Genomic DNA, 27,455 nt, shown 5'->3' with positions numbered 1-27,455 from the left:
GTAGTACTACTGACTTATCAGTGTCTTGGAGCGTGCATTTATTTCCCAACAGTCTTTGCATCTCCCTGTCTGTTGTTGATGTGTTTGACAGTGGAGGAGTGAGGATATGATCTGGAACAACACAGAGAGCAGGATAAAGACGAGTGAAGTCGAACTGATAGAAAGTGGGTTGAGACATCATTTTGACCTGCGGGGTGAGGCGGGGAGGTTGTTTGTGTTCCTCTCAAATTCTCTTGAAAATCACTACAGCTGTTGACGACTGACCACAGACCCGACAGAAAACATAGATAAAGGCGTATTCTTTTCCTCGTCGTGTACAGTTTGTCTGTTCACTCACACAATCATGATAGAGACTTAATTAGTGTCAGTTATTTGATAGCCCGGATAAAACAAACTCAGTTGAATTTGAAAACCTTCTTTATGAATTGAGTGAGTCTCTCACATCAACTGTAACTTTTATCTTTTTTCATGTAAGCCTGAAGCTGTCTGGTTTTATTGTGAGAAGATCAAGGAGTCATTAAAGTTGAACTGAAGTTTGAATTTTTCACACTGTATTTAAAGTTGAAATACTTTTCCACATTAAAATGTCTGAAAATGACCAGACTTATCTAATTTCATAATATATATATATAATATATATTTTTTTTTTTTTTCTTTTTTTTTGAGTGTTGTGCTTATATTATCCCAAATGTTTCCAGCACTTTTCAAACCTAAGGTCTGTTTCAGTTGGTCGCCTGTCAATGAGCTCATTTCCTCTATGTGCATGAGCTGGCGTTGTGGTTGCCTGAAGCTTTGAGCCAGAAGCTCAAAATTGAGCAGTTTTAAGCCACATTTTTAAGATCCACTTTTTACACCTTGGTACTTTGCAATTATATATTTTAACCAGATGAAGGATTTTAGTCATCGGACGTCTAGATCTTAAATTATCAGAGAAAAAAATCCAGGCAAATGTCAGATGGCTCAGCTCCCAGCCTCTCTGACATGTCCTGTGTCCGCTGTACAGTGTTAGTGAAACACTGACTTTGAATGTGAATGTGAATGTGTTTGTACTGATTATAATCACCGGGCCTGTTTGTTTTGTGCACACTGACGGCTGGTCTTCCCCGGCAGGACGGTCCTCGCATCTCTGAAAACAGCAAAGGCGTTTTCATTTCGACATGTTCAGAATCTAAATGGTCACTTTCTCGCCTGGAAAAAATATCAAAACTTAATGAAATCATATAATAACAGTCCTAGGGGGAAAATTTTTACAACATTGAGCAGAATCTCTGCCATTGTCGCTATTTGGTGTGAAATGCATTCTGGGATACTCAGCTGTCCCAAACCCACACAAGTCACGTCCCGATGCCTCCTCGATCAAGCAGGCGGAGCGAGAACACTTTCAGATGTTTGATCTGTGCTTGGCTAGATGCGGACTTTGAATTGGAACAGTACTTTGGCTTTGACTGATGCGACTGACTGGACATTTTTTCCCAGGATGCTCTGCTCTTTACATTTTCTAGCATCAAGTGTAGGAAAAGACTTGAAAACCATTGCTCAGATACAGCTTGCGTGGTCGCTCGCCCTTCTGACCTACTGCCCTGTGATTGCATGTCTCAAAGCTATCTCGCCCAAAGTGATCATTAAGAAGTCTTTATCTCAGATTAGCGCATGCCACTGTGCAGGGATGCAGAGAGAGAGAGAGAGAGAGAGAGAGAGAATGTGTGGGTATAAAACATCACTCAGCCTCAACCTCCTGCCCTCATCCAACATGTATGTATCCCTCATGCCACCCAACTTTTTTAGTGCTCAACACCTAAAAGAAAGCATTTGTTTGCCTCATTTTAAACATCACCCTTCCCAGAAATCTCATTTCAAATGGTAAAAAGCAGATATTTCTCTTGAGACACTGTCTTGCCTCATGAAAAATGCTGTTTCAGTTCAGTTGAATCTTTGAAATACTGCTGTGGTGTTAAAACAACAGTATAAACCGTCTGTATAGCCCTGTTTTTAAACAGAATAATCATCTGTGGTTCCTACACTGGATTCTGGCCTTAAACTGAATTGTTTTTTAAGTTGATTAAGACTTCGTTTTGCCTTTTTATTTGAATCATGTTTTTTAAAAGCACAACAGGGTGCTTAAAACACTGAATCTCAGTGTGCAGAAATCAAGTGATTATTTCACTCACATATTCACAACAACTAACAATTGCTATAAAGTTTTAAGAATTAGGACGTTCTGTGTTTGCGTTTGGTGAAAGCTTGTTGGTTTTTTAATGAGTCGAGCGCTGAGCTAGTTTTTGAAATCCCACCCTTCAGTTTACAGATAAAGTGACGCTGCTACACATGGCTGTAGTTTTTGTAACAGTGATTCAGTAGTCGCAGGGAAATGAACCCAGGTTAGCTTGAAAATCAATAAGACACATGCTGGATGTTTGTGAGTGGCTGCCTGCTCTGTGAACCCAGACCTTCGGGCCGCAGGCATCCAGGCAGACAGCGCCTTTCATCCACAATCACTGTCAGAAAAAAAACGGACCCACAAGGGAGTGTGTTGGCAGACATTGCAAGAACTGTGGCCTTTTGCAACTTGTGAGTCATTTTTTGTGGGAAAAATGCCACTTTGTGTGACTCAACAGGCGGGCTTGTGGATTTTTGCTGACAGCTCCGAGGATGCTGGGACTGGACGAGTGTGGCTGTGACTCTCACTTTATTTTCATTTATCTGTTTGTGGATGAGTACACACACTCGTCACAGACCTTCAGAGGACGTTATCCAACTCCTGAAGTCAAGAAAGCGTCAGCAGCACACGCAGTAGTGAATTGAAATGATGAGCAAATGGCTCCGACACAGCAGCCAAAGCCCTCAGTCTCTTCCTTTTTTCATTGATGATTCAGATGAGCTGGATGAATTATGAGCGTCATCTCCACTCACACAAGCAGCAACATTCGCCTCCTCTTGGCCAGATACACAGTGACTCATTACATCGCCACCATCACAATGTAAAAGCTTTGCATGCAGGCCGTCACTGCCATGAAATCATTCCACCTGCCTACACGTCTCCTCCATCCACGCAGCCATCTGACCCATTGTGCCTGGTTAGAAATGAACTCTGAACTCTGCCTTCCTTTCAAAGAGCCACAGAGATATAAAGCAACTACATGCAGCAGCTATTAGGGTTGGGAGATTCAATAAATCTATATTATCATTGATCATACTTCTATATAAACTTCCTCTTTGGTGCTTCAACTATTGGTTGTTTTCATTGTCAGTTAATCTGCTGATTATTTCATTGATTAACTAATTAATCATTGAATCTGTAAAATGTAAAATAAAATGCCCACCACATGTTCTGTGAGGCCAAAGTGAGGACTTCAGATTTCTGGTTTTGTCCAGCCAACAGTCCAACAGTATTTGATCTTCAGTGGCCATGGTTCTATGAAATGTTAATCAAAAATGGTTATAAACAATAAAACCAATCATAAAACCATTTTGGTTATATTTCTATTCACTTCATTTTAGAGAAACCATGAGTACAAATTAATAAATTCAGATTTACCAGCATACCTTTGAAGAGTTCATGAAACCTGATTGTCTGTCTTTTCCTAAATTATTTATATTCCTTTAGTCTATAAGTGTCAACAGATCATAAAAGAAATATTCCAACTTGTGAATATTGTCATGTGAAGTCTATTGCAGACTGTAATATCACTTTGCCACCTGTGCTGTGACTCTGTCTGATTGACTGACTGAAGTCGCTGATCTGCTAGCTTAAACCCCAGGACAGAAACAGGGTAAACCCTGTGCGATATGCCTGGGGGAATTATTCTTGGTTCCACCCACTATAAATCAAAATGTGATTGGTCCTCTCTGATGAGACAACAAAAAAAGAAGAAAAATCTGATTAAATAACTAATAAATCACTCAATCTTCATGGTTTTAGGACAGTAACCCTTTCATTTCTGATGCAAACTTGATTGAAAATTAGGCCAAAATTAGAATTTGAAAAGAATAAATATTCAATGAAAGAGATTAAATATAACATTTGCTGATTTGTTTGGCCCCTCTCAGAAGACCAAAAGGCCCTGAGGGTTCCCCACTGCTAAAAATAATGGGATGAACAGTCTGTTAGTGGTTGAAATGTGGTCTTTGACACTAAATATTAACATACTGTACGCATGTTAGATAATACTGTGATAAAATGGCAGTATTCATTTTGACATATCACCCATCCCTAGTTATTAGAGAGAGAATAGGTCTAATTCTGACATGACCTTGGCGTAATTTCACGAAAACCCCAATTAAATCATATTTTCATAATAACGTGTTATGACTGGAGTGAGCACCCTGGGTCTCCCTGGTGCTGCCGTTCCTGTGCAGTTGTGGAGAAGTGTTGGAAAAGACGTATATCCTCATTATGTTCAACGGTCGGTCTCTATTTCTTTCTTTCTTTCTTTTCTTTTTTTTTTCCTCTGCTCAGTTGGTCATTATGGAGCATCAGCTGAATGAGGTTCTGAATGTTCACAAGGCTTTTTAGTCATTGTAGTAGTAAAGTGAAACTAACTTCCCTTTCCTCCTGAGGAACAAATGCAGAATTTATGAGCTAAACCTAAGTTAAATGGGGATTTAATAGTGTCAAACACTGCATTACCTCAACAGTGATGGCAAATAGGAATGGGGCTTAGAATCATTTGCTCTGCTATAGACTTTAAAGTGGGTGAAGTCTTGAATCCAGCTAGACAGAGACAATCAAATTATGTACCTACAAAACCAACCTTCCAGATAATGGATGACTGGTTTTACCTGTGCTGATTAAATGTCTAGACTACAGCCTCATGATGCTTCACACTCTGCTCAGTGCAGATCTGCACAAAGAAAAATGTGACAAGAGAAATATAACATAACGGACTGAGATAATTTAGCAGCTGTGTGCAGAGTACAGAGCTTTTCTGCAGAGAAGCCTTTTTCTCCAGTCCTCTGCGGGCCTGTTTTACATCACTTCTTTTTTCACTTTCATTCTTTCATGCTTTTCTAAAATTGGGATTTTATAACAGGAGCCAGCATTTGATTGTCTTTGAAATGGTCATACTAAACGTGTATGAAACAGAGGGAATGAAAATGTTATTATTCGTCAAAACAAGCTTGATTTTTTTTTCACGATTTAGATGTAGAACATGAATGTGCAAACCCCATATCGCCAAATCTTTCCAAACGCAGTTGTTAGAACTTGATTTTGTATTTGAAACTGTAATGACAGTGTAATATGGAGCTTTCAATAGATTTCCTCAGCCATTCAAGGAAAAAGTAGGTCTCACATCAGAAAAGGTCGGCCATGCCTGCTTTAACTTACATTTAAATCGTAGACTACATAAGAATTTAATGCTCATTCACTCACTCTGTGTGTGTGTGTGTGTGTGTGTGTGTGTGTGTGTGTGAGAACATCAAAGTTGCAGTTCAGTACTTCTGCAGAAGTTTTCTCGGAAGTGTTAGAAAAAGTATCGCTGGTAGAAAGAAGAGTAGTGGGAAATGTTAGCTGCAGCTGGTTTCTTGAGTTGGGGCTGACCTCATGTGCTTTGGGGAGGCGTATTATGATCAAAGCTCAGCAGCTAAGCTCTGCCTAGAGATAGTTTTAAATGCATTGTGTGCGGTCACTCACACACACACACACACACACACACACGCAGTCGCACGATTACTGAAGGCTGCACACTGAAATACACCGATGGAATAACTTCATGCACACGAAACACACATACACGACACAATGTGCGCTGTTTTATTGGTTTGTGCAGTTGCCTATTGTGCATGAGAAGTGATGTAATCTCTTGTGACATGGATCACCAGAGAAAGATGAACAAGAGCGATGGAGAGAGGAGAAAAATGCAAGGAGAGAAAAAAGGGAGCGTAGAGGCGAGCCAAAGAGAGTGTTGTTGTAGAGTGGGCTGGGGGGTGGGAGCAGGGATGAAGAGTGCTGCAGTGTCATTGATTTTAGAGTGGCTGTTTAGCTTTGTTATTGTTGTGATGCAGAACAGACGAAGTGTGGTGGGATAAGACTGACAGCCCATTAAAACTCACCTGTTGTCTCTCCTTCAGAGAGGTCAAAGTTGAGGGTGTGTGTTCTGTCTCACGCTGCACACACTGGATGTTTACATGCATGTACTTGACAGAAAGAGAGTATCTACAGAGATACGGGGGGGGGAGAACGTTAAAACCAGTGGCACCTGTTTGGCTTGAGTGAAGACAAGCAGAGCATCTTTACAGGAGGCTCAAAGTCACTGCAGAACATCTGCTCGTCCCGTCAGACAGCCAGACTGCTGGGAACACCTGGCGTACGTGCAGCTCTCCTGCTCTACTTACAAGCCTGTTTCAAGTACATTGTCTGTATTTATAGCTATCAGTCAAACAGGCTTCTTTTATTGACATTTAAAATAACATAAATTATGTATTTGAATTAAACATGCTACAGTACTTTGGCAAAACAATAGCTTCAACCTAACAGCAGAACCTGAAAAGTGTGCACATGTAGAATACATTGCAACAGCCCTGCAGTATTTACCTGTTCTAAAACCTTCACAAAGATGTTGTCTCTTGCAGGATTATTATACTACATGGTATTCTATCCAGGTGTGGTTGCATCCACCTATTCCACCAAAATCAGCTCCTGACCCCACTCTGAAATCATTATCTTCTGTGTCCTTTACTTTGCAGTGATCCACAAAGACGTGTTACTTCTTTGTATCCACACAGCAGAAACCTCAGGTTTGCATACAGCACTATGGCCTACTTTTAATCTTGACACCACATACATTATTATTGGGTAGAAATAGCAGCAAAAATGCCCCAGAAAAACCTTTTTATTAAATTGCCTCGTGCAACAGGAAGCTGCCACTGCATTTGAAAGCTCGTAGAAATGACTTTGTAAATGCATAAACCATGGTAACAAATGTGGTGTAGTAGCACTAATGTTGTTTCTTGCAGCACAAACTCATGTATTTGAGGCATAGACTTAGGCTACACCCAAACTAGTAAGTTTTAGTTTTAAAATGCATCACTTTTGCTGCATTTACGCCTGGTGTCGACACTACTCCGGAGTTTTCAAGCCCCTAAAATGGTGACTTTTTTTTGAAACACTGCAGGTCCTGTTTTGGTTTGAAAACTTTCTGGATTAACTTTTGAAAACAATGACATAGACACTGTCATTCGCTTCATCATGGGTCTTGTCAGTCACAATGTATCCTTCCATCACATGGCCCTTCTCCGGAGAAAAACAAAAAAAGACTCTCGATTTGTTTTCTATCCGCCATGACCGCCTTATACTCTTACCTTACCTTTTGCCATTGCTGTTCCTTGTTTGTAGTATTTTCTGCAACTCTGTAACCAACTGCAGAGTAAACAGTCTACTTCCTGCTTACAGCGGCAAGTGCATGCCCATGGGGAATGGTCATGTGATATGTGTTTTCAGGCGTGTTTGTATGGACACAGATTATTTCTGATACAAAGCTAAAACGCCCGTCTGGACGGAGATCATTTTCGTAGAAGCAGCGTTTTAGTGCGGCCGTAGCCTCTCGTGTGCTTTCAAATAAGTCTCCGACATCTGAGATCATTATAGCGTTATGCTGCCAAAGCTGTCTTACCTTCTTCTAACGTTTTGAGTCAATGCTTCTGAAGGGGTTTGCTTGATCAGTCTACTCAGGACTACTGTGTTTAATCAAGTTTTGTGTTGTGACATTTGGTCCTGAGGAATGTGGCTGTCATCTTCCTCAACCCATTAAAACTTGAGTAAGATGTTATGAAAACGGCTAAACGAACCGCTTCACTTCTCTCCTATTAGTTTAAGTGAGGCCAACTGTAAACGCTACATCTCCAATGCGTAACAAATGTACCGTGCTTTTTAATGGAGCCATCTGAGCTTTATGTGCATGAGAGAAACTGCAGTAAAGAGCACAGTTGCTGCGTCACCTTCAGACACTCACTTGGACGTTGCGTTGTATTTGTTCGTACTGAATACTATGAGCTGCAGATGCACCTGTTTACAACTCCAGACCGAGCATGCTCTTCTGACCCTCAGGTCTTCAAGGTGTATTCAAGCTATTCATACACGGCATTAATCTGAAGCATTACACAGCTTTTATCGTGTGCCCACCCTGTACAGTAGCTGCATTGTGCTACTTTGCTAATGTTCAGCTGCTCTGGTGGTGAGAGGGAAGCCTTTAGTCACGGTCCGAGTAATCTGTTTCTCTGGTGGGTGGCTGCTGGACTCTTTGATCGGTTCCTTTTTATAGTGGGCCTTTGTCGGACCCACAGTTAAGGATATCGGCCCTCACAGAGTCAATCGATAGCTGTCTGTGACTTTGTCCCACCTGTCTGACTCCAGTGTGCGGCTTGTGCGTGAGAAAACGAAAAACAAACAAACAAAAGAAAATAGACCCAGTTTGCGGCTCGAAACACACAGAAACAAAGTCTGCTCGCACACATGCAGAAGTGGGTGCATGTGCATGCAAGTGTGTTGTGTTTGCATGTAACTGTCGGGTTATGTTCAAAGGCAAACAGCAGCTGGGACTAAAATCCGAGTGTGTCTTAATTACGCTCTCTTGTTGCTAGGGGCAGATTTTCTAGAACAAGAAGTTTAACCTCGGGCAGTATTACACTTATGTTAATTTTCGTCTGCAGTGGGAAATGTAAAATCCTGCTCTCAGTGCCTTTTCACAGCAATTTGAATGCCTCAGTCTTCAGGCCAGCGAGGGTCTTTCTGAGAATTTGGTTTGCAGCTGGCATTGTGTTTCATCTTGCTGGTTTTTTTTTTTTTTTTTGCAAGTAAAAGAGAGGAGGAAGGAGAGATGGAGAAACGAGAGAGATGTGGCTCATTCTCTTTGCAGGGTAAAAGGCTAATCCCCCAATTCCCATTACAGTCCCTCGGTTTGTAGACAGACACTATAATCCAGTGTGGCACACATTTCCATATACAGGAGTGACTGCGCTGTAGGCTCTCTTAATGCATTTGGTTGCCCGTGACTTAGAGTGGCAAGGCACTTGAGTGTTTATTCTTAAATCCAGACCTATTGTAAGCTCAAGAGGAATAATGGACGACTACTCAAACATAATGAAACCAGACGTAAACCTTTCTGAAGGCTTTTTACCAACTATCTTATTTTCTGTGTTGTGTTCACAAAAAGGAATGTAATTACATGCTTAGGGTTGCCCACAAGCACTTTTATAGATTAATTTATAAAGGCCTAGTATAAAATCAGCAGTCTGAACTCAGAGACCCAGATATCCATGACAAATAGCTCTTGTTACGGATAATAGGCCTCATTTACCCCTTTGTTTCATAGTTTTATTTTCTTATTTGTTTTACCCATAGCCGCATATGTCTTCATTTGCAAGATTACAATTTTTATTGTGTTTGTCTCAGTCTTCCCAGTGCTATGCCATCGATTTGTGTTTCTACTCACCTTAGCCTGAATTAAACTTTAGCCCGGACTCCAACCAGATAATCTCCTCGATGCCTGTCCTTAACAGAAAGGGAAAACCCTAAAGATCTGGCCACATGCAAATCAGGAATGAGTCTACTCTAGTCCAAATGGGGGGGGGGGTAATAAAGGTTTTGTTAATGGTTAAAAGTAAAAAAAAAAAAAAAAAAAAACATCCAGAATTTAACATAAACATTCATCTAACTCACACTGATGGACTTAATGTCCTGTGAAACTGTAGTTTTCTTCATCTTCACAGATTAGTCACTGGATCAGATAACGTCTATAATAGCATACCTTCTGCATGACTGCACGATATGTATTGAAATTGCTAGAGGGACTTTCTTCCTGTCACTTCATATGTGACAGGTGAAGGACGGATAATTGAGCTGCCGTTATCACAGGGGACAGACTCCGTTAGTGGCTATTTCCACAGATCGCTCACTGACCTAGTTACCATGGGAGGAGTAAGATTATGACTTCATCTTGGCGAGTTAGATACATTTACACCTTCTCAACATTTCAACATCTGGCTAGAATGCGTCTCATTTGCACCTTGGATTAGCAGCGTGGCTCTAGACATGGCAGTGTTAGCCAGTCCAGGTTGGTCCACCATTTCCATTTGATGCATCTCCTCTAGTGCCACCATGAAACTGACATTTTTGGTTTTTAGTGAGATTTTGTGAAAACTGTTGGATGGAGTGTAACTGTCAGGGAAATCTGGTAATTAGCAAATGTTAGCTAACATGCTAATGGTGGTACAATGGTGAAAATGGTAAACAGGAGACTGCAGTAACTAGCATACTGATGTTAACATTTAGCTCAACGCCTGATGCAGCCTCACAGATCTGCATAGCATGGCTGCAGACTCTTGTTCTATATTGGTTAGCTATGTTGTCTGAAGAGAGATAAAGTTTAAAAGGGGGAAAATATTCCCATCACAAACTCATCTCAAAATAATAGCCCCCACCAGCGCTGTCACTGCTGGAGACTTTATGGACTGTGTCAGCTAGGTCTCAGTGGTGAGTGCTGGCATTTGGTCCTGGAGTTATAATTACTTTTGACAGCTGGATAATGATTCTTAAGAAGAGCGTCTCCTGTGTGCAGCTAGATTGAAACTGAGACGAGATTGTCCAAATGAAGGGGAAATCACTTTGGGATTCTCCTCCTTAATTTCTATTCATCGGATCACACGACAGCACAGACTCGCGATTTGAGTCACAGTTGTTCTTAGATTGCTTGAAAAGAGAGTTAAAGGCCTTTAGAGTGAATAGAAAGATAAATGTGTGTTCGCATGCAAAAGTACAGTAAGTGTGTGCTGGAGCATAGGCAAGATGTTTTGTAGTCAGTCTTTTTAACTATGCTCATGAGTCAATGTGCACTTAATTACCCAGCGATCCTACAGTGTGTTTTACTGTAAACTCAGCACTGATATTTCCCCCTGAGATCTCCTGTGAGGCTTTGAAAAGTTCTAATAATTTCTTAATTATCTTTGTAGTGTGGGCTTTAATCTAAGATGTCTTTGGTTAATTCTAAACTAATACTGAAATATCTGAGTAGCAATAGTCTAGATGTTAAAGATCTGGTGTTCACACGTTGAAGATTTGAGCTCTAATTTGAGAAAAGTGAAATGCTCTTTCTTCCTTTTACTAAATATCTTTGAGTATCTGCCTTGAGCGAACTACTGAACCCCCAGCTGTGCTCGTAAAAGTCTGAACTTTTTTCAGAATAGCTGCAGGTATAAGGTGATGTAAACAGTCTAAATGTGAAACAAGTAATTGCTGAGAGAGATTATGTGTGTGCTGTCAAGCTTCCCTGAATCATTAAAGGTTAAAAACGGGGAGACTGATCGATAAATCACTGAGGAAAAGGCCTGGGTAGACTGCTGTGACTGCAATGAGAAATACAAGGACCTCAGGAATCAAAAACACACAGCGCAACATAAAGCAGACGGATGCAACCTCTGCAGAATATCTAAGCTATGTTCACCAGGATCTTGGTTTCAAGTCCAGGCTGCAGACTGTGGTGTTTGAGGCCAGGAGGAAGGAGCATCTGTGCTGCTGTGTTGATTTGGAGTCATTTCTACTGAAGCATGCAGCGGAGGCTCTGGAGGGAAGAGCAGTGGTGAATGTGTCAGCTGTTTGGCTGAGAGACCCGTCCTCAAACTGTGTGTCTGTGTGTGTTTTTTCTGGACCAGAGAGACTTTATCTACCTAAAACTGTGGGGCAGGTGACAGACCACAGCAACCAGCTTGTCTCCTTTTATTTGGATGTCTCTTCAGTTGGAAGGTTTCTGCGCTTTATTACCTTTATTTAACAATTATTAAACAAAACAATAATTAAATGCCATGTTTTCTTCAACTGCGCTTTTAATTCATTTTCTAAATCCCTTTTTATTTTTGTGAATCGTGCGTGAACTTGAGAATCGGCCCTTCATCAAAATAAGCCTTGCCACAAGAGGCCCATCCATCTGTTTAACAGGATTCATTTTAATAGGAAGTTTCCTGTTTTCCTGCTCTTTTTCTTTTTTTTTTTTTGGATGTGAGGACACATTCACTAGCTCCAGCTGTGGAGATGTGCTCACTATCTGACCCATGTCAAGGATTTAGAGACAGCAGTAGGGGCTGGTTCCTGCAAACACCTGCTGTTTTAACCTCGCCTGCTTCCGCCACTGCCCAGCCGTAATTAGATTACTCTGCCAAAGTGCTTTATTTCACTCCAAGCACAGGTTTCTCAATGAAATGCCCAGTAATTGCTTGGCTCTTCATTACAGCCGCTCAGATTTCTTAGGGCACTGCTGTCCTCGCAGAAAACATTGCCCTAGTCAGGCAGAGCATTGCTGCCTCATCAGCTGATTCTCACACAAATCACTTTCAACCCACGAAGCGGGACAGTTCGTGTAAGGTGTATCCCTGCAGTCTGTACCTGCTGCTCTGCTGCGGATTGATTATCCAGTTTACTCCCTCCGCCATCACACCTTCCTTCTGTCGGGTTCGTTTCGTCTCTGTTTCTGGAGGCATTTCTCTCTTCTGTTCCTCAGTGATGAGCGTCTGCTGGGCTCTCTTTCCGACACCCCCGGGGTGTGATTGGGGTCCCAGCTGAATCATTAGCGCAATGCTGGAGTTCTTAACGGGAACACCCCAGAGAGCAGAACCTGTACCTCCAAATATAACTGTGTAACCACTTGTACTACGATTGTTTTAACTCCATAATGAGATGTGAAATTCCTGGCTGAATCTAGGTTAGACTTTCCAGCAGAAGTTGTAATTACATAGGACTGGGTGACATTACAGTTTGTTGCGTCATTGATGCTGCTTTAGAGATACCATATGTAAGCTGTAAAGTAGGTACAGTACATTCTGAAATGTGCTGTATATTATCTGAATCACCCTCCTCTGTCTGCTCTCATATCTATCCTCATATTCTGTTCTTCTACACTCACATATGTGGTACTATATGAATAGGTCATATGGTACCACATATGTGAATATGACCTATAAATAGGTCATATGGTTATATGTTCCATGCTTTATTCTTTGCTGATGAACCTGACGCCTCCTGGATACCATTCTACTCTATGACAAAAATGCAAATATTCAGTTTACAGCTCCTTAAAGGTCCCATATTTTACCCTTTTCCTGTGTTTTATTTGAAGTCTTGTTATCCAGAAGAAGATATATTTCAAGACAAGATTTCAATGTACTTTACGCCTCCTCTCTCAGGCTTCTCTCTGGAGCTCTAGCAACAACAGGTCAGTGAAGAGATGCTCTGAGCGTCTCTCATTGGTCCAGATGTGCCGGGCTTGGTGCGTGACTGAGAGCAGGGACTGCTTTGTTGTGACATCACAAAGTTACAGAAGTCCTGACGGCTGGTTTTAAGGCTCAGTTTCTGAATACAGGCTGTGTGCATTTCTCTGTGGACTGAGGCTTTGATACTTTCACAGTATTAATATAGAACCTAGACCTGATCTATAATCAAAAGAAGACATGGAAGTCTTAATGCAGTCACATGGCATTTTTCTGTGCTGGCTGTGTAGTTCTATGGTGGAAGACAACTTGTAATCATTGTTAGCTAATGTAGGTCAGTTTATTATCTGACTAAACTCTCATTCAGCAGCCTATCATGAGTCACAGGGCCCTTCAAGATGTCTGCAACATTTCAACCGGACAAATCATTGAGCTCAACCAGCGTTCGGTTGCTTCCTCTTCTGTGTTTGATTGATCATTTGCCTCCATCCAAGTCCCTGCTGTATGTAAATGTAGTCCAGAGCCACCATGTTCTATTGTTTCTCTTGTAATCTGAAGTCACACCCGCACCATACTGCATGTATACCATGCTGGCCCCACATTGTGTTTTCAGTAGCTTGATAGTACATTCAACACACCTGGGATATATGGAAAAAAATAAAGTGCTACGTGTCCAGAATGCTGAAATGTTTACCAGTCGTTTTGCATCTCCTCCTCCTTCCACACTTGGTCAAACTTCATTTAAAGAGAGTGTTCAGCTTGTTTGGCTCCTCCGCATGCAGAGCCCTCTGAAGCTTCGGCTCGCCCCCCTACTTTGTGTAAAAGTACAGTGTGTTGCCGTGTCGATGCCAGGCTGTAGGATAGAAATGTTGACATATGGCTGTAGATCGAACATATTTTGCTTCTCCAAACCAGCAAGCACAGGAAAAGGGGAGTGTAGCAGAAGGTCAGACACATGGAGAAGGCATCATGCAGTGAAGGGCAGGGATGTGTGTGTGTGTCTGTGAGTGAGTGTGTGTGTGTGTGTGTGGGGGGGGATCTTAACTGATGTATGTGTTATTTCAGTGATATTTGTCAGTTTGATTTCACTTCTCTGTGGTATGTGCATCTCTTGTGTGTGTGTGTGTGTGTGTGTGTGTGTGTGTGTGTGTGTGTGTGTGTGTGTGTCCACCCTGATCCCATGCTGCACATCAGCATGCAGAGCAAAAGGAAGTGGGGCGTCACATGAAGCATGGATATAAAAAAAAAAATTCATCGCAGCTTGAGAACAGCTTGATAAATCAAGACTTGTTCTGAACGTCGATGTGGCTCAGCGGTGGCCCGTTGCTTTCTCACAGGCTCGTTGTTACAACCACCTGTACCTCTGTCTGATATTGCCCTGTCATACTTCAGGCATCGAGGTAAATCTCTTTGGGTTTAGCCAAGCTGAACCTAACCGTCTTCAGTGTAAATCACTCCCATGTTGCCTCAAAGGCACAGCTAGCTGAGGCTGCCCAGTCTCCTCCTTGGTCAGGAGGTGTTTGTGCCAATGTGACCTGACAGGGGGAGAGAAAATATGTCTTTTAGCAGGCTGAGGGCTATAATTAGCACAGTATGTGTCTTTGATCACAAGGTCAAAGAGATGCTGGGGAGTAAGCAGCACCAAGTCGCCTCCCTTACCTCTGGCTTCCTTAATGTACCGTTCTGCAGATCTGATCACAGGCTTCAGTGTTGACTGTTGATTTAATGATGATAATAATGAAATATTCACACACAATAATCTAAAAGTACAAAATATGACAGTGTAAATATTAAAAGAGAGGTTCATGGCAGTGACCTATCCTGAAGAATATGATCTATATATTTCAAGTGAAATCACTTTTTAAAACAGTATTTCATTCTCAATCATTGTCAACTTCTCAACCAACAACTGCGACAAGTTGTTGCTTAGAAACAACCAATATTTTCAACCAATTCCTTCCCACAGTTAACCTGTCAACCTGTTGTAGGATTCATCATACTTAAAGTACAATTAGCAGTTCCAGCACATTTTTAATACATATATATATTTAATGGTGGAAACAACGTACCATGAAATAAATATCATAAAATAAAGCTTTTCTTTTGACCTGTCAGAATCAGGTTTAGTCGGTTTTGTTTGTATAGCCCTGTTTGGATAAGGAAAAAGAATTGGCCACGGTATGAAAACCAATCACATGTGATTAAGTTTGCTGCCAAAATTAGATTTACCAGGGGAGGGTAAGTAATCTTTAGCATTTTCTTTAGCTTTACCTTTAACATTTGATTTGCTCAGTTTGTCCAAAAGGGCAAAAAGGTGCAGCGAGGGGGACAGTGAGAGCGAGTGACATTTAATCTGTAGATGCCACTACTCTGTGGCTCTGTGTTTCCAGATCAATACTCTATCAACGGGTGCTGAGTTAGAGCTCAGTCCCATGTGGCTTTTTGTCTTCCTGTTGGTTCCAGTGGCTCACTGCTCTCCACACAGGCCTGACTGACGGGACACAACACGTAGTGACTTCATCTTTTGACAGATAAGGGTAAAAGAATCAACAGTAGAAATTATTTTCTCACTTCTTAATTCAGCTACATTTACCCTCTAGGTATATAATACCATAGTCACATTGGAAATATTATAAGTAAAATTTATCAAAGTATAAAATTCCTTGTTGTGCATCTGGCACCTCTGGCAAACCTCAACACTCAAACTAGGCTAATTAAATTCTATAATCATTCGCAAAAGCAATTTCAAGAGCAGCTTGTCCGAAGCCTTGTTGATGCCATGCTGCATTTTGTATGCTACCTTGATATCCCATTAATTTTGGAAGGTTTAGTCATTTGCATGCCGGTTTAAGCCAACAGGATACATTATGTTTCCTGCTTCGACAACACTCCCCTACTTTACTCTGAGCTAATGAGGCCATTTGTCTTCTGATGCCCAGGAGAACGTGCTTATCACTGCATTACCTATTAAGCTTCTCCTGGCCTCCAAATGGAAAGAGCTGTCATTAATATCCCTCATGGTTAAAAAAAGAAAGTTTAGGAGATGTGTGTGTGTCGTGTGTGTGTGTGTGTGTGAGAATGTCAGATGACTGAAGGCTGTCTGCTGCTCTTGAACATTACTGAATGATGGAGGGAGCTCCAGTGCATGAAGATGTTCATCCAGTAACCCCACACTGACACATACATATTCACGTCCACGTCTTCACGGCAGGAGTATTTAATACCTTTGACTAACTTGATGCCGGAAAATATTAAGAAAGAAAGAAAATAATTTTATGTTTTCCATCAAACTGTATTGTTGTCACACTGAAAAGTGTTTTTAGTTTAGATGATATGAAGCTGAAAATCAACTGCACTAGTGTATAAACCAAAATTAAGAGCCTACAGCCGTGTTAGTAGCTTTGCAGTGCAGCGCTTTTAGCTAAATGCTAATGTTAGCATGCGAATATGATAATGACATTTAGTAGGTGTAATTTTTACCATGTTCACCATCTCAGTTTAGTGTGTTACCATGCTAAGATTTGCTAATTAGCATTTTATTTCCTAGTTTTGCAGATGTCGAGTTGTGAGAGTAAGAGCAGCTATTTTGGATGCTGCTGGTTCCAGAAGTAAAATGACCAATCATTTCTGCCAGAGGCAAAGTTACGTGGATCCAAGGTCACTTTGATGAGAAGAGAGACATAAGAGCTCAGACATTTTTTAATGGAAAAAATAGCCTAGGCTTGTACAGAGGCAACAATCCAAAAATGTCAAGTGATACTCATCTAAACGCATCACATCCACAGCTGCAACTGCAATCAAACAATGCCAATATCGCATCTACTGTAGAAAGCGCCAGCTCATGTCAATCAGCCCAGCGATAAGACGACTTACTACACTGCCCTAAAATATGACAAAATAGAAACAACTGAAAGATAATAAATCAACTGTACCTTGAAATATTAAGTTAAACTGCCTTGTTTCAATGTTGAGTACATTTTTAACACTAGAGAGACAGAGTTCACAACAGTTCATGAGTAAAGTTCAACCAATCATGACTCATTCTAAGCTTAAGGTTTAAATATCAATACGTGAGAACACCGGTATGAACCGTAGTTTGGAGCGCGCTGGTTTCTTCAGACTAATTCCGCCTGGATCGTAGCTGCTAATAACCAGAGTGATTGATCGGCAACGGGCTGCTGATGAAGGATGGTAGAGAGATGTTGTGAAACGTTCATCTGCAGCGACGAACACAATACATGACTCTTCTAACTCTCTTATGCTGCAACCTGAGCTCATCTGGACACTTTTACACTGACCTTTACAAGTCACTACCTGCTGCATGTACTTTACTGTGGCTGGCTGCAATAACACGCAGGTACTCTTCACTCACACACTAAAGGGAGATCTACTTCCTGCGCATCTATTCATGCATGTTTTTGGGTCGTTTTAGAATCAGTCGACTAGCGTGCATTTTTCTTTTAGCTTACGCCGGTGCAGTGTTTTTCTCAGTGTTCTCATTTTGTTAGGTAACATTTCTTGTTACCTAAGTCATTTTTCACAGTTATTTTTCACAATAGTTTCAACTTATTTTGCTTTTAAAAAGTGGTGGGGACAAAATCGGCCATTTCAAAAAGTGGTGGGGATATGTCCCCGGTGTAAAGGACACTTCAAATGACTCAGAGGACTTCTATGACTTGAACGGGCATCAAACTCCCCTGGTAGAATCATCTGGTTCATTGATAAAGGTTGACGCTACAAAGGGAGAAGTTAACTACGACTCCCTAGATGCACTTCAGCAAGAAAACATCCAATCAACAAGCTTTAAACTGTGCATTTATACGAATTTTGGATGAATTCAGAAACTGCAACGACTGATTCGCACACCTAACGGGCCTGGGTAATGGGTAGTGTAGTATTTTGAATCTCCCACCATGCCAGACTGACAGATAAAATATTATTCCTCTAAAAACAAATTATAATTAAAACTGTTTGCCACAGGAGAGTCCCATGTTTCCATGTCCAGAAACATTGACAATATCATTAAATTGGAATATGAAATGGGGGAAAAACGCTCTCAGAGCAAAAAGGTTGGTTAGTCAAACCAACCAAGCAACGGACAGTCTGACATTGCCGTCCCGTGAGCCATGTTGCTATCTTGGTTAAAAAATATTAAGACAGATTCATTGTTTTACACCCTGACACACTTAAAGCTGCAGAGGAAAATGATACGTCACATCAGCAGTGAGCCGGCTGTGGCTGCTGTCGTCTGATTTTCATATAAAGCTTTACGTCAACCCAGTGTAACAGCCAACCCCACAACACATATACTGGAGGTCTGCCATGCACACCCACATGAATGGCATTTAAGAAGGATGAAAAGGAGTAGATGCAGTGAAATGCTGACAACATCGGCCCCAGAGGAGAAGGCTCCAGGTGGGGTTGTCGGAGCGTGGAGCTCCTTCCCACTGTACCTCCTCCAGGAGACATAACATGGCTGGGTGAACTCCCCTGTGCGGGGCCCTCATTCTGTCTGTGTCACATCCCATTTGTAATGCTCACGATAGGTGACATACACATACACACACACACACACACACACACAACTCCGAATCACCATTGTTTTGTTTTGTTTTTTCTGAGATGTTTCTCAGATGTATTCCAGCTGTGTAAAAGTCTACCACACAAGAAGACGCTGTATGTGCGCGTGTGAGAGTGAGTGGGTTTACATGTGTACAGTGCACGTCTAAGGGATTAATGTTCAGGAAGTGATAGCCCTGCCATCTACAGTACAGTAATATTACCTGTTTTTATTCAGCATCACACTTCCCATTAGGATTCCATAAAGCATTATTACTGCGTATGTCACTCTCCATCTCTGCTGCTATTACTCACTACTATTATTTCCTGGCTTTCTGTCTAACGGCTTACCTTCTCCTCCTGTCAATTTCCCCTTCAGCCCACCCTCACGCACAAGCCTAACATTTTAAAAACTCTCCTAATTAAAGCAGAAAGTCATTCCAAGCAGATGGCATGAGATGGCCTGGGTAATTATTGCCGAGTGAACCATGGCCCCTGCAGACCTTGAGTGAAATGAGTAGCGAGCTCAGTTGGATTGGGTAAGAAGCTCAGACGACGTGGGCACATCTGGACCCTCAGAGGCCATTTAATGGATCAACCTGAGATTTTCAAGGTCTTCGTCATGTGATCAAATAAAGCCTTAAACACGGTCTTAATCTGCACATACTGCAGCGCCTTATGTGCTCAGCACTGCCCTCATCTCTGCTTTTGTTCATCTCAAGGGAGTCAGATTAATCAACACAATATTAAAACCCATGCAGGGATTTGGGTGTATAGGAATGGAGGGTTTTGTTTGGGAAGTAAAAATGTTCAACTTGGCCCTGAATAAGAATTTTAATGTGCTGTATCATCTTCCAGGATTTTGTAGGGAAGATCTTATGAATCTCATTATTCTGTAGAGGAAGGTGTTGTGCCTTTAAAACTCGTACTGCAGGGTCTCTCTCCTTCTCTCCCGCCACACCTACTTACATGAGTGATAAATGGGTTTTGAAGATATGCATGCAAAATGTGTGTGTGTGTGTGTGTGTGTGAGTGAGTGTGTGTGTGTTGTAGGAAACACCTGTTTTTGTTTTGTTTTTTTAAATGCGAGCACACCACTAATGAGTTTATACACTTGTGGGAGGTGTTGGTTAAAAGGATCACAATCCTCCTTTACCCTGTCATCATCCGGCTTCACCTTTTAACAAAGGCCCACCATCCCGCTCTCTAATGAAGACACAAGTGGCACTTAAGTTGCTGAAAAATAACAATCAAAAATGTGTTGTGTTATTTTTTTTTGTAGTGGCAACTTAGACAAGGGACTGGGTATTAGGGAAACAAGTGACCCATGTGTGAAGGAACAAAAGGAGGAGAAGGGAGTGTTTGTCTCAGTAGTGAAATGGGGTCAGTTCATTACGTTCTGCAGGAAAGGCGAGAAAGAATGTTAATTTAGATTTTTGAAGTGAAATGTAACAAGGGCCGATTGTGAAAACACATTTACCGCTGGAACACACGTCCTATTAGAGCGGCGCTGCGAGACATTTCATAAATTCTTTTCACACCGTCAACAAGCCGAGATGAGCCGTTATTGGTTTGACTTTGTTACTCTGACACGGGAGATAATTGAGAATGAGGCAATTAAACAAGATTTAGAATTAGACACAAGTAGGTTTATAATCTGAGTGCTTCTCGTTGGCAGGATACCCCGCTGGGCTGCAGGAACAAGACCCCATCACAGATAACTCTGTAGGTGACCCGTACTGTAAATGTGAGAATTAGATTTCAGAGGGATTTAATGCATTTTGAAAGAGAGCCAAAGAAAGTGAGAGACAGAGATGGTTGGTATAAAAAAAAAAAAGTCACTTAAATCTCTCTAAACAGTCCAGTCTTTACTGTCAAGCTGCCATTATTGAGATGAGATGTGGTCCGTGGTGATTAAAATACTACAATACTCATCTAGGTTAGACAGGATTGTAAAGGACAGTGCAAGAACACACAAGGATTGTAAAACTTTATAATTTTGGTGAAATAATGTAATTATATATATAATTATAAATGAATAAATGTTTTAAATTGAAATGATCTTTGAAAAAAATTCAAATATTTAAAAACTCCTCTTTCACTGTGATGAGCCACTGTGGAGAAAAATGGCTCTGAGAAACGCATTATTTAGCCTCCGCATTGTTGTCGGGGTGGAAGTGGGCCGCCGACATTTTTGAGATTTTCAAGTGGGTGATGAGTTGGAAAAGGTTGTGACCAGCTGTTGTAGAGACACAAATTAAACATTGTTGCAGCAGCCAAATGTAAATGTGATCTTGAGTTTGAGCGTCGAGTCGATACAGACGTTTACTTTTTAACTCGTTAGTTTCGTACTAAACTTCCCACTTTGTTCAGCTGCACCATCTCTACAGTTTAACTAAGAGAGTGAAAGCGCGTTTCATCAAGTGCAGCATTGAAATATTTTGGGAGAGAAAGCAGCTACTAACTAATGATGGAAATGAATGAGTTTTACAATTGACTTTTTCATTAAAAAAAAAAGAAAGTAATATAATGTGTGAACTAAATACTGTAACATTCTTTACAACTTGTGTCAATCATTAATCGATTGCTTCTGTTGTACTTGGATGAGGATTTACAGCTGGATCACACACAAACACGGTGTTTCTAAAATGTCAAAAAAGGATTCATCTGGTGGCGGATGAAGGGCTGAGACCAGCTGACACGAGGCAGAATGCAAATACGACACAATGATGTCGGTCGTTTACAGTTTTCAACCACGTCTTCTTTTGCACGTTGACCATAATCAGTCGAGTCACACTGTCTTGTTTCTCCTGGTTTCATTGTATCTACGTCTGAAATCAAACCTACGCCCGTGGAATGGAATGAGCCGTAGCCGACTGAGGACACCCCCGAACTCCACCGCCTTTTTGAAATGAGTTGGAGTTAGCAGTGAGAGCGGCGTGAGCTGAGCGCAGCAGAGAGAGGCTCAGCTTGCTCTCTCTCCTTACAGCCCCTCAGCTAAGCTTAAGATCCCCGCGCATCTCTAAACGCTATATCTAATTTGAAGCATCAGAGCCAAGATGGGGCCGGCTTAGGAACAGTTGTGGCTGTGTAACAGCACCGGAGGGCCCAGCCGAAGGCCTTTTAGCCGGTGATTTATTAGACCGTACTGCGGGTCCCTCCTGGAGTACCAGACTGAGGAAAATGAATGGCTCTGACCTCTGCCTGCTTCTGGGCGCTCTGGCTGAGCTTAGTTGCTACAGGTGGACGGTGTTTTTGTTTGTTTTTATATATATGTGTGTGTGTGTGTTTCATGACTCTTTGAACACAGCAGGTTGGAGAGATTTTGGGTAGCAACCGTGATAATCTCAGGGCTGTTGCGTGTAAGTTTTGATCACACTCAGGTTTCCTCTTATCGCTTAAACAAGCCTTCTCCTGACATGTTTTTGATTTTCTAAACCTCAGCACACTTGACATGTTTATCAGCCCGTGGCCTTGCTGGCTGGCTTGTAGCTCTCTGCGGTAAACAGGTTTGCGAAGTAAAGGGTTTAACCTCCCCGAGCCTGCAGTGTTCGGCAATCAGCATCCATTTCACTGCTCTGTGATGGAAAACCTGGAGCAGAGATTAGACTGTTTTTTGGAGACCAGCACATGGAGAGAGGGGAGGCAGACGGGGTGGGGGTGGGGGGCAGACAGCACAATGAATAAGAGTCAAGAAAATAGGGAAAGTGGAGATAATTAGTGAGGGATATCAGGAGAAAGGGAGCACTGGGATGGAGAGAAATAATGTGAGCGATGATGAGTCTGATCTCTTCTGATGAGGGAGATGATTGCTGGGATTCAGATAATGGGACCAGTTTCATGACGGAGCTTAAACCCGACCGCAGACCGACAATGCTCTCGCACTGTCTTTAACTTCCTGTTCTCACTCTTGTTATTCTCTCTCTCTCCTTTTTTTTTTTTCTTCTTTCTCTCGCTGAGCAGCCAGGAAAACCTGCGCCCCTGCAGAGTTCGCCTGTTTAAACGGCCAGTGTGTCCCGGGACGCTGGCGCTGCGACGGGGAGCCGGAGTGTCCCGATGGCTCTGACGAGGCCGAGGAGACCTGCAGTAAGTGAAGCCACTCAGCTGCTCACATCAAGGACATCTTACAACCATATCTGAAGTTTTTCTTAATACGACTTGAGACAGGACAGCAAAGACTGACAGTTTATCCAGATTATCTGAACCAGTGGTTCTCAATCTAAGGGGTCACAAGATGAATCCAAACGGCCGTGAAAGGGTTACTTATTTATATTTGACAATATTGTTTCTCCTCTCTGTCTTTTAACACAAAGAGTTATTTCACTTATTTTCTGGTTTTTATATTTGGCTTGTTTTGCCTTTTCTTGTTTTACTGATATGTGATTTCAAATTATTTTGTTTACCTCAAGAAGTCTAACGCCCACTTTGTGGAGGCTAATGAGGATCCAAATAAAGAATAAAGATTACCGGGAGCGCAAATAAGAAAAACAAAATTCACCTTCCTAAAATTATGATTATTTTTCAGACTTTTCAGGCTTCCATAAATACATCCTGCCGAGGCGATGGGGTTCCTGTAGTAAATGTTGCATCGCATTAAGAGGACACCAGCAAAAGAAAATTAAAATTTAAACCAATTTATTTGAAGGGAAAACCAAAAGTGAACAGACCCATACTGTCAGTTATAATCCCGTCCTGCACAGGAACATTTTGAAACCATGCTAAGTACAGTAGGTCAGAGTTGAGTCTGCACAAAGTCTGGAAGATGTTTGAATAGAAATTTCAATGTTTGTTTGAAATAAGTTTCACTAAAACCTGCATGTTTTGTCTGTCTGCCTGTCCCACTGGACTTTGTGTCACTACATCACCAGGTCTCAGCAATTAACCTGCTCAATCAGGATTTACAACGAAAACAAGCCGGGCTGAATGAAATTTCCCTTTTAAGGTTTTTCCAAGTTGTGTTTATTTTTGAGCGTCTGATTGGCTCATTGATCTCAACTGTTGCAGCCAGTCGGATTCTTTACACTAAGAGAGAAAAGGAGAAGCTGTGGCTGGGTGATTGCGTTGCCGTTTTTGCGTGTTGCATCTGGATATGCGGTCGCACCATCAAGTCAGTCATTTTAGACCAGATTTAATTTGACTCTCCAAGAAGCTGTGTTCAGGTGGCTAATTTCCCTTGTTATCTCAGCTCCGGCGGCAGTTCAGCCGCCTCCGTCGCCTGCCTCCAATCGCCCACGCACTTCCATTCTCAATGCTGTCTGATGGCGAGTGCAAGAAAGGCCTCCATTACTTCTCTGCCAAGCTGTTAGAGCTGAGGATCTCTGGCTGGCTCACTTTTAGCCGGTGCCAGTCTAGTGCACCCACACACTGAGTCCCTGATTTGGGGGGGGGGGGCGAGGAGAGTTGATGTCTCCACAACCAAGCAGGGACACACGAGTGGGAGGCTTGAACCAATTATTAATTGTTTTCTGTCTTTCTTAAATGCTAATTTCTCTGTCTCCCCTGGCTCCTGGTTTCTCTCTGGGGGTTACAGATATCAGACAGAGCTGAGGGCACTACACTGATAAATAATGACGTCTTAGGGAAAAGCAGAGAGCATCCACACATTACAGCCCTATCAGGTCTTCATATCATACATCACGTTGTAAGTGCGGCGAGATCTGCAACATACAAGGGACCAAAAGCACAGGAGGGTTAAGTGCTCAATTAAAAACATGAACTGTGACTCTCAGCTAAACCAGCTGTGTGTGGCAGCAACAAATATTCTGTGGCCTAACTTTATCTTTCAAAAGGAATTAAATTTTATCAATTATTTACCGTGGGGCTTTTCTGAGCGGAGACTGACCTTTTATATCTCGTCCTCACAAACGTCAGAGAAAAATTTCCAGTCAGCATTATTTTTTAATTCTACAAAATATTTGAAATATAGAGATTTGGATAAACATATTCTTGCGATGAGTGACGATCCCACAAGAGCAAACAGCTTTTCTACCAAAAGTGGAACAGTTTTGTTTATTTCACACAAGGGATTTCTGATTTTCTTTCTTCTCTATGAGCTCTTCTAACTGGTTTGCGGAGGGCAGGGCGAAGTTAGAAAAAGGTGATGTCATAGAGATGGAGATTAGTTTAGCTTTTGAGTGCTAAATTATTCATTAATGATATGTAAATAGGTGTTTTTTTCTTTTTCTTTTTTTCCACTTTTATTGTTACCATGAATATTTAACTTTATGGAGAAATACTAAGGATTTGAAGCCAGTGTTTTTTAAAGGTTTTGCAGGATCTGTAAACGATCGTTCTTGCCTCCTAGATGTCGCACTCGACCACCAGCATCTCGGAACGAAACAAATGCTTCTTCGGCCACAACTCGGGCTACTAAACACACAACGAGATGCACGACTGAATAAAGTTTCCCTGTGCACACCAGAGCCAACAAAAAACAATCAAGCCAAACCCATTAGCCCATGCTAGCATTGTGGTGGTGATGATATTAAGCCAACTAGCGATAGCAACATTTGATGAACAAATTCATTATATTGGTAACAGCAAGTTAGATAAAGTTGTCATGCCTACTGTAGCCGGTTACTAATGACAACAGACATGTAACATTATGTAGACATCAAGTTACTTACATCCAAGAGAAGAAAAGCCTGTTCCGAGTCAAAGAGTTCTCCATCTCAGTAAAACCAGAGCAGTATTGGCTCTATGGTTGGACTGGGAAAGAAATTGAGCCTCGGATTTATCTGCTGGGGCCGGCCCGTATGAATCGCACTCAATTCACGCCGGTAAAGACACTGACGGTTTAAAAACTTTATGGATATTTGAACATTTCACCATATAAAAAAAATCAAAATCTGGTAAATAATGAACCATTTATGACGTGCAAGAATGGGGACATATAATTTTACAATAATAATGTCTTGTCAGAGTTTTCAGATGTAATAGAGCAACGATATTGTGCAACCTGTTTGAAAATAATATGTTTGTGCTCCAGCCACAATATCCTACTTTGATCTTAAAAGTCTTTTTTTTAAAGTTGCTGTGGGAGGGAATTAAAATGCATCCAGCCGAGCGGGAAATGAATCAAGAAAAAGCCAAATGAATCTTTCAGAGGATATTCATTCTAGTTTTGTTACATTTTATTGGCTGTGGGTGTGTGGGTCGGTTCGATGAATAATGTAGCAGCCAAGCTAAGCTTCTAATGTCACCCCCAGAAAGTTGAGTGCAAGGAGGGGGACATGAAGGGACCTCTGAAGGATAACAAGTTTATATTGGAAATCCAATTAAAGATAAATGAAGGAGGGATTCATCTTTTGGCTGCAGAATAAAGAGAAAGAGATCTGGGCTGAGAAGAAAGCCATTTATATGGAAATCCCTTATGTATTCACATGATGTTGTAATAAAAAATTCCTGAACACCAACACTGAAAAATGTTGGGGTTTCTGCTGACTTTGATGCAGTCTGTCAGAAACACGGTGCTTCTGTTTTGAATCGATGATCTTTTCAGGTGTAGATTGATACGTTATTTGCTGCGCTGCGGGCAGAACAGAAACATTTATGTCCTCTTCCTCCTTCCTCCTAAAAGTCAAACTATAAATTCAGGTAGTCCTCACCCTGCAGCACGTATCCCTCCTGATTACGTGCTCAAACGAGAAGTGTCAGACCGAGGCTGTATCCTGAACAGAGGGATTGCTAATGAGATCCACTTCATCACAGCTGTCTTTCTGTTTGAGTGGATCCAACTGTGTCATAATCACGCTGAAGAGAAAAGAGAAGTGAGAGAGAGAAAAATAAAAAGATAACTCAAGGATGGACATTGTGCGAATACGCACACAGTATCTTAAGCAACAGCAACCAGCCTGCTCGTGACTGGCTCTCTCTCATCATCTGTCTCATTAACCTCATTTCACTGGTAAATTACCTGTGTGTGGCAGCCACTTGGTGGGATTACACAACTATAATGAGAACTGTACATCTGTCGGTGAAAACCTCTTGCTGTGCCGTATTTTTCTGATTAGGCTGAAGCAGACGCCAACAGAAAAAAACCAAAAAAAACCAACCTCTGACATGCAAATTTGAGCATTTCCACTCTGAAGTGGCACCAGCATTAGCATGTTGCTGAACACCCCAATCCCATGCAACACTTCACTTTGAAATCAAAAGCCTCCAAGCTTCAGATTTATCAGTTAAACTTTGCTAAAGTGACGCTTGTTTTTCCGTCTTAACAACGGAAGTGTTAAGGTGGAATTTCACACAGCCTGCATCCAATCTTTAACGTGACAGTCTGCGATGAGTTTGGCATTATGTAAATAGCAGCGACCGGTGACTGCACGACTGTTTTACACGGGCTAATTACGTATAGCGCAGCGTACACCTTAATGCATCATGCTCCAGTTATGCTAAAGCCTGATAAGCCATGCTGTCGCCTCTCACGTGCAGTAGTTCATTCAGTTTGCCCCCCCCCCCTCCTCCCTTCCCTAACTCTCCTGTACTTTCTGTCTGTTTCACTTTCACATGTGCACAAACATACAGTACACACTCACATTTGCACACACACACACACACTCACTTACACACTCAGCGAAGGCATTTTGAACCCAGTCCTGCAGACATCTGTGCCACAATCATTCTGGCTCACTGAGTGGATTCTCAATTACACGCTGGAGTAGCGTTACACTGCCGTATTAAGAATTCAAATTTGGGCCACACTG

At 41.7% G+C, this 27,455-nt stretch overlaps 1 protein-coding gene across 1 annotated transcript in view; it reads left to right on the top strand.

Annotated features, from left to right (window-relative positions):
- The window catches only part of LOC111228856 (low-density lipoprotein receptor-related protein 8-like), a 78,245-nt gene that overhangs the window by 5,112 nt on the left and 45,678 nt on the right, over positions 1–27,455 (top strand). The window contains exon 3 of the mRNA XM_022754949.1: positions 22,714–22,836. Within this exon, the coding sequence (XP_022610670.1) occupies positions 22,714–22,836 (123 nt within the window). The remainder of the gene's footprint in view (positions 1–22,713; positions 22,837–27,455) is intronic.

The sequence above is a fragment of the Seriola dumerili genome, unplaced genomic scaffold (assembly GCF_002260705.1).
Source record: "Seriola dumerili isolate Sdu_G_001 unplaced genomic scaffold, Sdu_1.0 BDQW01000226.1, whole genome shotgun sequence".
NCBI classification, from domain to species: Eukaryota; Metazoa; Chordata; class Actinopteri; order Carangiformes; family Carangidae; genus Seriola; species Seriola dumerili.
Note: the sequence above shows the minus strand (reverse complement) of the source record. Positions and strands in the feature narration are given on the sequence as shown.